We start from the raw sequence: 12,489 nt of genomic DNA on the forward strand, positions 1-12,489 counted from the left end.
TGTCCCTTTAAGGTACTCACACTCACTCTTAAGGCACTGATATGTCCCTTTAAGGTACTCACACTCACTCTTAAAGCACTGATATGCCCCTTTAAGGTACTCACACTCACTCTTAAGGCACTGATATGCCCCTTTAAGGTACTCACACTCACTCTTAAGGCACTGATATGTCCCTTTAAGGTACTCACACTCACTCTTAAAGCACTGATATGTCCCTTTAAGGTACTCACACTCACTCTTAAGGCACTGATATGTCCCTTTAAGGTACTCACACTCACTCTTAAAGCACTGATATGTCCCTTTAAGGTACTCATACTCACTCTTAAGGCACTGATATGTCCCTTTAAGGTACTCACACTCACTCTTAAAGCACTGATATGCCCCTTTAAGGTACTCACACTCACTCTTAAGGCACTGATATGCCCCTTTAAGGTACTCACACTCACTCTTAAAGCACTGATATGCCCCTTTAAGGTACTCACACTCACTCTTAAAGCACTGATATGTCCCTTTAAGGTACTCACACTCACTCTTAAAGCACTGATGTGCCCCTTTAAGGTACTCATTCTCACTCTTAAAGCACTGATATGCCCCTTTAAGGTACTCATACTCTCTCTTAAGGCACTGATATGCCCCTTTAAGGTACTCACACTCCCTCTTAAAGAACTGATGTGCCCCTTTAAGGTACTCATACTCACTCTTAAAGCACTGATATGCCCCTTTAAGGTACTCATACTCACTCTTAAAGCACTGATATGCCCCTTTAAGGTACTCACACTCACTCTTAAAGCACTGATGTGCCCCTTTAAGGTACTCACACTCACTCTTAAAGCACTGATATGCCCCTTTAAGGTACTCACACTCACTCTTAAAGAACTGATATGCCCCTTTAAGGTACTCACACTCACTCTTAAGGTACTGATGTGTCCCTTTAAGGTACTCACACTCACTCTTAAAGCACTGATATGCCCCTTTAAGGTACTCATACTCACTCTTAAAGCATTGATATGCCCCTTTAAGGTACTCACACTCACTCTTAAAGCACTGATGTGCCCCTTTAAGGTACTCACACTCACTCTTAAAGCACTGATATGCCCCTTTAAGGTACTCACACTCACTCTTAAAGAACTGATATGCCCCTTTAAAGTACTCATACTCACTCTTAAAGCACTGATGTGCCCCTTTAAGGTACTCACACTCACTCTTAAAGAACTGATATGCCCCTTTAAGGTACTCATACTCACTCTTAAAGCACTGATATGCCCCTTTAAGGTACTCACACTCACTCTTAAAGCACTGATGTGCCCCTTTAAGGTACTCACACTCACTCTTAAAGAACTGATATGCCCCTTTAAGATACTCACACTCACTCTTAAAGCACTGATATGCCCCTTTAAGGTACTCACACTCACTCATAAAGCACTGATGTGCCCCTTTAAGGTACTCATACTCACTCTTAAAGCACTGATATGCCCCTTTAACGTACTCATACTCACTCTTAAAGCACTGATATGCCCCTTTAAGGTACTCACACTCTCTCTTAAAGCACTGATGTGCCCCTTTAAGGTACTCACACTCACTCTTAAAGCACTGATGTGCCCCTTTACGGTACTCACACTCACTCTTAAAGCACTGATGTGCCCCTTTAAGGTACTCACACTCACTCTTAAGGCACTGATGTGTCCCTTTAAGGTACTCACACTCACTCTTAAAGCACTGATATGCCCCTTTAGGGTACTCATACTCACTCTTAAAGCACTGATATTCCCCTTTAAGGTACTCATACTCACTCTTAAAGCACTGATATGCCCCTTTAAGGTACTCACACTCACTCTTAAAGCACTGATGTGCCCCTTTAAGGTACTCACACTCACTCTTAAAGCACTGATGTGCCCCTTTACGGTACTCACACTCACTCTTAAAGCACTGATGTTCCCCTTTAAGGTACTCACACTCACTCTTAAGGCACTGATGTGTCCCTTTAAGGTACTCACACTCACTCTTAAAGCACTGATATGCCCCTTTAGGGTACTCATACTCACTCTTAAAGCACTGATATGCCCCTTTAAGGTACTCATACTCACTCTTAAAGCACTGATATGCCCCTTTAAGGTACTCACACTCACTCTTAAAGCACTGATATGCCCCTTTATGGTACTCACACTCACTCTTAAAGCACTGATGTGCCCCTTTAAGGTACTCACACTCACTCTTAAGGCACTGATGTGCCCCTTTAAGGTACTCACACTCACTCTTAAGGCACTGATATGCCCCTTTAAGGTACTCATACTCACTCTTAAAGCACTGATATGCCCCTTTAAGGTACTCATACTCACTCTTAAGGCACTGATATGCCTCTTTAAGGTACTCATACTCACTCTTAAGGCCCTGATATGGGCCTTTAAAGGGATAGTTCACTTTGAAATTAAATTTTGATATGTTTTAGCTTACCTCATGGGCATTCGAGATGTAGGAGTATTTGTTTCCCCAGTAGTTTCAATTCTGATCATTTTAGGTCGAACCGTTCTTGTCTGTGCCTCACATAATGCAGGTCTGTGGTCACCACCTCAAAGAGCATACACAGAGAAGTCCAAATTAAACAATCCCCCATCGTAAGTACACACTGATGGCCTAAGACACGAAATGAGCGGTTTGTGTGAGAAAACCATAGACCGTAAAAAAATATGGACGACTCGACATCATCCGTTTCCGCTTGGCAGATTTGAAGCTTTCAGACGGCCTTGCACGGCGCGGACATCTTGGGACCGAGTCTGCGCAGTAGCGATTTCGGGACCGGAGTTGCGTAGTAGAGCGCAGGAAGTAGAGCAGGAAGTACAGCTGCGATATCAAAAGCCCGCCCACTCTCTCGCAGATGCAGAACAATTAATTATGTTGGTGTGAAATAAACAGTTATGGAAATGTAGGAATTAAAGCTAAAGATCTAATCTGCTCCCAAAAATTTCGAAAAAAGTCCGTTAGTGCCTCAGTGACAACTTCACTCAGAGAAGCCGTCAGTCTCAGCTGTCAATCATGACGTCACACACACCGTTTTTATAGCATCAAATAACTAACTCAAACTAAACTTATTTTTAAAACGAACACCTGAAATGAAATCATCGTGATGATAACTGCCTTCAGTGACATAAACTAACTTTGGGGAAAACATTTTGAAGTGTAATTATATTATTTAGTTTGCCTCGCGTCCATTAGAAATCACTGAGGGGCGGCTATACTGGGACCGGTCACCGGGGGGCGATCGAGGCGCGAAAGCTTCAGTAAATGAGAGGGAGACTGCAGGCTTGGAGAAAACCAACAGTATTTATATCGTTTTACCTCTTGTACACCACTACGTCCGACTGATCCGAGGGCGCGCATGCGTGTTTCCTGTTGTGACATTCGCGCATTCTGGCTTTAGTCTGCGCAAGCGCGGAAAGCGCCGGAAGTGGATCTCTTGCGCGTGTACGTCTCTCATTGTTTACACATAAATTTGTGAAGAGTTACCTTTCCCTGTGTAGATCTAAACATATTTAGATGTACAGGACATCGCAATAGAAGAAGATTTCGATATATTAACAGACAACGTTGAATTTTTTTCACAACCATATTTATTTGAACCAGAATACACTGATTAAGAACTCAGAGCGATGTGGGAAGCATCCGCTGCATCAGCACGTCTTCAAGCCTCAGAGAGACAGAGATCTCTTCAAAATTGGTGGTGTTCTTGTAGCAAGTGTTGTGAGATGCCAACAGAAGTGGAGAGCATATGTTGTCACGAATGGAACATAGCAATGCCACAACTACAAGACGACGACGAGGACATTGACAGTATCGCATCACACACCTGCCTGACTGAAGATCCTGAGTTTTCTCTGCTGTTGAGTCGCAACGTTTTGAAAAAAATATTGCTTGTCATTACAAAGTCAACATTAAGTAGAGCTACACGAACATGAATACACACTGTGTATTATTATTATTAGTAGTAATAGTATCATTGACTGCACCCTTACGAGTTGTACACATAGTTTCACATTGGATTGACTAGATATCTCTCTCATGTAAAACCATTCTTACCAAATATATGGTGACCATATAAAAAAGTAGTAGTTATAGAAAAGCAAGTAATGCCCCCCGAAAAATGTTTTTATTAACTTACATCAAAACTACATTTTATTTCTCATTCATGCAATACCAGCTTTTCAAATAGAAATAACACATACACCACTCCCGGATGAGTTTGTGCAAGCATACGTAATTGTTTTCTTTTACGTCAGTTTAAACATCCAGGATAAGCGTAAATTAGTACCATTTCTATTAGCCGCTTCACCTATAATCTCTGTTTTGTGTGAACAATGAGAGACGTACACGTGCAAGAGATCCACTTCCGGCGCTTTCCGCGCTTGAGCAGACTAAAGCCAGAATGCGCGAATGTCACAACAGGAAACACGCATGCGCGCCCTCGGATCAGTCGGACGTAGCGGTGTACAAGAGGTAAAACAATATAAATACTGTTGGTTTTCTCACACAAACCGCTTGTTTCGTGTCTTAGGCCATCAGTGTGTACTTACGATGGGGGATTGTTTAATTTGGACTTCTCTGTGTATGCTCTTTGAGGTGGTGACCATAGACCTGCATTATGTGAGGCACAGACAATCACACGGTTCGACCTAAAATGATCAAAATTGAAACCACTGGGGAAACAAATACTCCTACATCTCAGATGCCCATGAGGTAAGCTAAAACATATCAAAATTTAATTTCAAAGTGAACTATCCCTTTAAGGTACTCACACTCACTCTTAAGGCACTGATATGCCCCTTTAAGATACATAAACTCACTCTTAAAGCACTGATATGCCCCTTTACGATACACATACTCACTCTTAAAGCACTGATTTGCCCCTTTAAGATACACACACTCACTCTTAAAGCACTGATTTGCCCCTTTAAGATACACACACTCACTCTTAAAGCACTGATATGCCCCTTTAAGGTATATCACTCACTCTTAAAGCACTGATATGCCCCTTTAAGATACTCACACTGACTCTTAAAGCAAAGATATGCCCCTTTAAGATACACATACTCACTCTTAAAGCACTGATATGCCCCTTTAAGATACACATACTCACTCTTAAAGCACTGATATGCCCCTTTAAGATACACACACTCACTCTTAAAGCACTGATATGCCCCTTTAAGGTACTCACACTCACTCTTAAGGCACTGATATGGCCCTTTAAGCACTGATATGTCCCTTTAAGGTACTCACACTCACTCTTAAAGCACTGATGTGCTCCTTTAAGGTACTCACACTCACTCTTAAAGCACTGATATGTCCCTTTAAGGTACTCATACTCACTCTTAAAGCACTGATATGTCCCTTTAAGGTACTCATGCTCACTCTTAAAGCACTGATATGCCCCTTTAAGGTACTCACACTCACTCTTAAAGCACTGATATGCCCCTTTAAGGTACTCACACTCACTCTTAAAGCACTGATATGTCCCTTTAAGGTACTCATACTCACTCTTAAAGCACTGATATGCCCCTTTAATGTACTCACACTCACTCTTAAGGCACTGATATGCACCTTTAAGGTACTCACACTCACTCTTAAGGCACTGATATGTCCCTTTAAGGTACTCATGCTCACTCTTAAAGCACTGATATGCCCCTTTAAGGTACTCACACTCACTCTTAAAGCACTGATATGCCCCTTTAAGGTACTCACACTCACTCTTAAAGCACTGATATGTCCCTTTAAGGTACTCATACTCACTCTTAAAGCACTGATATGCCCCTTTAATGTACTCACACTCACTCTTAAGGCACTGATATGCCCCTTTAATGTACTCACACTCACTCTTAAAGAACTGATATGCACCTTTAAGGTACTCACACTCACTCTTAAGGCACTGATATGCCCCTTTAATGTACTCACACTCACTCTTAAAGAACTGATATGCCCCTTTAAGGTACTCACACTCACTCTTAAGGCACTGATGTGTCCCTTTAAGGTACTCACACTCACTCTTAAGGCACTGATATGTCCCTTTAAGGTACTCATACTCACTCTTAAGGCACTGATGTGTCCCTTTAAGGTACTCACACTCACTCTTAAGGCACTGATATGTCCCTTTAAGGTACTCATACTCACTCTTAAGGCACTGATGTGTCCCTTTAAGGTACTCACACTCACTCTTAAGGCACTGATATGTCCCTTTAAGGTACTCACACTCACTCTTAAGGCACTGATATGCCCGTTTAAGGAACTCACACTCACTCTTAAAGCACTGATATGCCCCTTTAAGGTACTCACACTCACTCTTAAAGCACTGATATGTCCCTTTAAGGTACTCACACTCACTCTTAAGGCACTGATATGCACCTTTAAGGTACTCACACTCACTCTTAAGGCACTGATATGCCCCTTTAAGGTACTCACACTCACTCTTAAGGCACTGATATGCCCCTTTAAGGAACTCACACTCACTCTTAAAGAACTGATATGCCCCTTTAAGGTACTCATACTCACTCTTAAGGCACTGATATGTCCCTTTAAGGTACTCACACTCACTCTTAAGGCACTGATATGTCCCTTTAAGGTTCTCATACTCACTCTTAAGGCACTGATATGCCCCTTTAAGGTACTCACACTCACTCATAAAGCACTGATGTGCCCCTTTAAGGTACTCATACCCACTCTTAAAGCACTGATGTGCCCATTTAAGGTACTCACAGTCACTCTTAAGGCACTGATATGTCCCTTTAAGGTACTCACACTCACTCATAAAGCACTGATGTACCCCTTTAAAGTACTCATACTCACTCTTAAAGCACTGATATGCCCCTTTAAGGTACTCACACTCACTCATAAAGCACTGATGTGCCCCTTTAAGGTACTCACACTCACTCTTAAAGCACTGATATGCCCCTTTAAGGTACTCACTCTCACTCTTAAGGCACTGATATGTCCCTTTAAGGTACTCACACTCACTCTTAAAGCACTGATATGTCCCTTTAAGGTACTCACACTCACTCTTAAAGCACTGATGTGCCCCTTTAAGGTACTCACACTCACTCTTAAGGCACTGATATGCCCGTTTAAGGAACTCACACTCACTCTTAAAGCACTGATATGCCCCTTTAAGGTACTCACACTCACTCTTAAGGCACTAATATGCCCCTTTAAGGTACTCACACTCACTCTTAAGGCACTGATATGCACCTTTAAGGTACTCACACTCACTCTTAAGGCACTGATATGCCCCTTTAAGGTACTCACACTCACTCTTAAGGCACTGATATGCCCCTTTAAGGTACTCACACTCACTCTTAAGGCACTGATATGCACCTTTAAGGTACTCACACTCACTCTTAAAGCACTGATATGCCCCTTTAAGGTACTCACACTCACTCTTAAAGAACTGATATGCCCCTTTAAGGTACTCACACTCACTCTTAAAGCACTGATATGCCCCTTTAAGGTACTCATACTCACTCTTAAAGCACTGATATGCCCCTTTAAGGTACTCACACTCACTCTTAAGGCACTGATATGTCCCTTTAAGGTACTCACACTCACTCTTAAAGCACTGATATGTCCCTTTAAGGTACTCACACTCACTCTTAAAGCACTGATGTGCCCCTTTAAGGTACTCACACTCACTCTTAAGGCACTGATATGCCCGTTTAAAGAACTCACACTCACTCTTAAAGCACTGATATGCCCCTTTAAGGTACTCACACTCACTCTTAAGGCACTAATATGCCCCTTTAAGGTACTCACACTCACTCTTAAGGCACTGATATGCACCTTTAAGGTACTCACACTCACTCTTAAGGCACTGATATGCCCCTTTAAGGTACTCACACTCACTCTTAAGGCACTGATATGCCCCTTTAAGGTACTCACACTCACTCTTAAGGCACTGATATGCACCTTTAAGGTACTCACACTCACTCTTAAAGCACTGATATGCCCCTTTAAGGTACTCATACTCACTCTTAAAGAACTGATATGCCCCTTTAAGGTACTCACACTCACTCTTAAAGCACTGATATGCCCCTTTAAGGTACTCATACTCACTCTTAAAGCACTGATATGCCCCTTTAAGGTACTCATACTCACTCTTAAAGCACTGATATGCCCCTTTAAGGTACTCATACTCACTCTTAAAGCACTGATATGCCCCTTTAAGGTACTCATACTCACTCTTAAAGCACTGATATGCCCCTTTAAGGTACTCATACTCACTCTTAAAGAACTGATATGCCCCTTTAAGGTACTCATACTCACTCTTAAAGAACTGATATGCCCCTTTAAGGTACTCATACTCACTCTTAAAGCACTGATATGTCCCTTTAAGGTACTCACACTCACTCATAAAGCACTGATGTACCCCTTTAAAGTACTCATACTCACTCTTAAAGCACTGATATGCCCCTTTAAGGTACTCACACTCACTCATAAAGCACTGATGTGCCCCTTTAAGGTACTCACACTCACTCTTAAAGCACTGATATGCCCCTTTAAGGTACTCACACTCACTCTTAAGGCACTGATATGTCCCTTTAAGGTACTCACACTCACTCTTAAAGCACTGATATGTCCCTTGAAGGTACTCACACTCACTCTTAAAGCACTGATGTGCCCCTTTAAGGTACTCACACTCACTCTTAAGGCACTGATATGCCCGTTTAAGGAACTCACACTCACTCTTAAAGCACTGATATGCCCCTTTAAGGTACTCACACTCACTCTTAAGGCACTAATATGCCCCTTTAAGGTACTCACACTCACTCTTAAGGCACTGATATGCACCTTTAAGGTACTCACACTCACTCTTAAGGCACTGATATGCCCCTTTAAGGTACTCACACTCACTCTTAAGGCACTGATATGCCCCTTTAAGGTACTCACACTCACTCTTAAGGCACTGATATGCACCTTTAAGGTACTCACACTCACTCTTAAAGCACTGATATGCCCCTTTAAGGTACTCAGACTCACTCTTAAAGCACTGATATGCCCCTTTAAGGTACTCACACTCACTCTTAAGGCACTGATATGCACCTTTAAGGTACTCACACTCACTCTTAAAGCACTGATATGCCCCTTTAAGGTACTCATACTCACTCTTAAAGAACTGATATGCCCCTTTAAGGTACTCACACTCACTCTTAAAGCACTGATATGCCCCTTTAAGGTACTCATACTCACTCTTAAAGAACTGATATGCCCCTTTAAGGTACTCATACTCACTCTTAAAGCACTGATATGCCCCTTTAAGGTACTCACACTCACTCTTAAAGCACTGATATGCCCCTTTAAGGTACTCATACTCACTCTTAAAGCACTGATATGCCCCTTTAAGGTACTCATACTCACTCTTAAAGCACTGATATGCCCCTTTAAGGTACTCATACTCACTCTTAAAGCACTGATATGCCCCTTTAAGGTACTCACACTCCCTCTTAAAGCACCGATATTCACCTTTTTGGTTCTGTACCTTAGGGTACCGCCCAAGCGAGATCATTGCACCTTTTTCCTGAGAGTGTAGTAACCAAGGTGCAACCTCCCGCGATCTCTCTTGAAGCCAATACGGAAGTAATGTAAACTGTAATTCCTTAACTGGCCACTAGAGGCAGGCTCCAGAAGGGAGCAGAATCTCATTCAGCCCCATGTTAAAATTCTCAACTTTACAGCAAAAAAAAACATGTTTACAGCCTGGTACAAATTGTTGCTTTGGCCTATAAGGCTAATTTTGACCTTCATGACAACTGTGAGGGGGTGAATTTTTTCGTTTACGTTATATAAAGCCTTAAAGTTCTGCATAATTAAGGGCGTGGTTACAAGTGGATAGCCATTTATCCGCCGTCTATAGTCATTGCGTCACCTCAGCTTTTTCTGTTATCCGGGAGTGACATGGGATGACTCGCTCACAAGATGGCAACGCCCAGCTCGCCCCTACTTTACGCTTCAGAACGGCTTATCGGAATCCTATGGGTGACGTCACGGACACTACGACAATATTTTTGTACAGTCTATGGTAGTAACACTTGAGTCATTACTAGTGGGTTACTATGACCTTCACTTTATAATTAGTTATACATGATGCTTTACTGATGTTAATTATGAATCTGGAGCTCTGATGATGAATAGTGAACTACAACATGCGACTGAGCACGATAACATATTCATTATTCAGAGTTTCTCGTTAGTTAATAGTAGAGTGTTACTCAGCGGTTCCTGTGTAGTTACTCTTTAATAACGGATTAGTGTTATAAAGTGTGTCTGAGCTTTGGACTGACCGGCAACAGGAGTGAAGTGCCATCCGCGGTAGTGGAGAGTGGGGTAAGATGAGCCATTTAAAGGGGTGGGTCAAGTTACCCACTGGCTCATCTTACCCCGCTCCGCTATCCGCTGCTCTTTTGCTCATCACACACTCTAACAGGGCATTTCTCAGCCCTTCAGTTCTGTGTGTGGGAGAAAACTCTTCCCTCAATCCCGGATATTAAGATCACTAATCTATAATAAATGCCTCTTATGTTGCATTGCTGTAAGTCCATGGGTTGAAACCTTTATTATTAAGAGAGTAGAATAATGTGATCATATCATTCAGAATTGCCACTTTTGGTCCTTCATACCATATGAACGAAGAGCTTTCAGTTCACATTACACACAAACAGGTGAAGAGATAAAACCTCATTTGGGATCCAGGACCACAAAACCAGTCATAAGGGTCTTTTTTTACAACTAAATAATCTTTCCATTTATGTGTGGTTTGTTAGGGTAATATGTGATTAAAAATTGAAAATCTGGGTTAGGGTTAGGAAAAATCTGAATCTGAGGGTGGAAAAAAATCAAAATATTGAGAAAATTTCCTTTAAAGTTGTCCAAATGAAGTCCTCAGCAATGCATATTACTACTAATAATACATTTATGATATATTAACAGTAGGACATTTACTAAATATCTTCATGGAACACGATCTTAATATCCTAGGGATTTTTTTTGGCATAACAGAAAAATGTATAATGTTGACCCTTAGGATAGATTGCATAAATGAGGGTTATTTTAGGTAAATGTCCATGTTCTATGGACTGTGAGCTGGGTGGATCAGGGAAAATGTTCAATAAAAAACAATAATCCAAAAGCGCATCCCTGAAAATGTGACCCTGGAGCACAAAACCAGTCATAAGGGTCATTTTTATTTTTAATGGAGATGTATAGATCCTCTAAAAGCTGAGTAAATAATCTCTCCATTGATGTATGGTTTGTTAGGAGAGGACAATATTTTGAAAATCTGGAATCTGAGGGTGCAAAAAAATCCAAATATTGAGAAAATCTCCTTTAATTAAAGTTGTCCAGATGAAGACCGTAGCAATGCATATTACTACTAATAATACATTTATGACATGAACATGTACTAAATATCTTCATGGAACATGATCTTGATATCCTAACAACTTTTGGCATAATAGAAACAGTAATTCTGACCCTTATGATGTATTGTTGGCTCAGATAATCCCGTGAGATCAGGAGAGATGTTTGCTCTTGTGCTGAGAGCGAAATATGCTCAAACCTGCGATGGAATACACACCACAAACGCACTGAAATACATGCATTATGAGAGTGTGTGGCCGGAATAATAACAGCAAACATGAACAGAGCGGAGCTTCATAATGCAGCTGAGTTCAGGTCCTCTGGGCTCGGGCTGAAGCCTGGCTCGCCGATGGTTAAACTCTTTATTCCTCTACAAATCCAGTCAAATCCCAGTGTGGAGTATCTGCAGGTAATCTCTCACCTGAAGCTTGTGGTTGTCTTCATACTTCTCCAATGTTCTCCACAGAGCCCTCGCTGATATACTTCGCCAACAAGGACCGATTCCTATTTCTCAGTACGACTGTGAGAACTTTGCTGCGATGAACAGCTCCTCCAAAGACAATACTCCACAACGCACGGGCTCCAAGAACCACTATACCCCGGTCCACAGCTCCAAATCCAGCCACGGTGAGTGGAAATCACGGATAACCCCAACCAGACATCACACCGCAAAAAATGCTCTTCTTCTTTTGTATTTTTGTCGTGTTTCCAGTCTAAATATCTCACAATTCTTAAATCAAGATGCGTTTACTCGTTAGTGTAAGCCCAGTCCCGAGGGATAATCCCAGCCGGACTACACTGCTCAAAATACTCTTCTTACTTAATAATTTTTTATACTAAAATACTAAATAAGAAGAGCATTTTTGCAGTGTATCAGTTCAGGGTTCTCTCTCATCCTGGAAAACACAATGGAAAAAGTTCTGGACAATCTTGTTGTCCTGGAATTATTATTATAATTTTTTATACAAAGATTTATCTCTGGCCTAAACTACACTGCAAAAATGCTCTTCTTACTTCTTCTTACGTATTTTGTCTTGTTTCGAGTCTTGTTTAAAATACTTAATTTGTATTTTATTTTCAAGAAAACAAGAAAAAATATTT

At 41.5% G+C, this 12,489-nt stretch overlaps 1 protein-coding gene across 13 annotated transcripts in view; it reads left to right on the forward strand.

The window, feature by feature from the left end:
• The window catches only part of shisa6 (shisa family member 6), a 163,530-nt gene that overhangs the window by 58,939 nt on the left and 92,102 nt on the right, over positions 1 to 12,489 (forward strand). For all 13 annotated transcript variants that reach the window (XM_067430729.1, XM_067430735.1, XM_067430728.1 and 10 more), the window contains one exon: positions 11,855 to 12,015. In XM_067430729.1, coding sequence (XP_067286830.1) covers positions 11,855 to 12,015 — 161 coding nt within the window. The remainder of the gene's footprint in view (positions 1 to 11,854; positions 12,016 to 12,489) is intronic.

The sequence above is a fragment of the Pseudorasbora parva genome, chromosome 21 (assembly GCF_024679245.1).
Source record: "Pseudorasbora parva isolate DD20220531a chromosome 21, ASM2467924v1, whole genome shotgun sequence".
Classification (NCBI taxonomy): domain Eukaryota; kingdom Metazoa; phylum Chordata; class Actinopteri; order Cypriniformes; family Gobionidae; genus Pseudorasbora; species Pseudorasbora parva.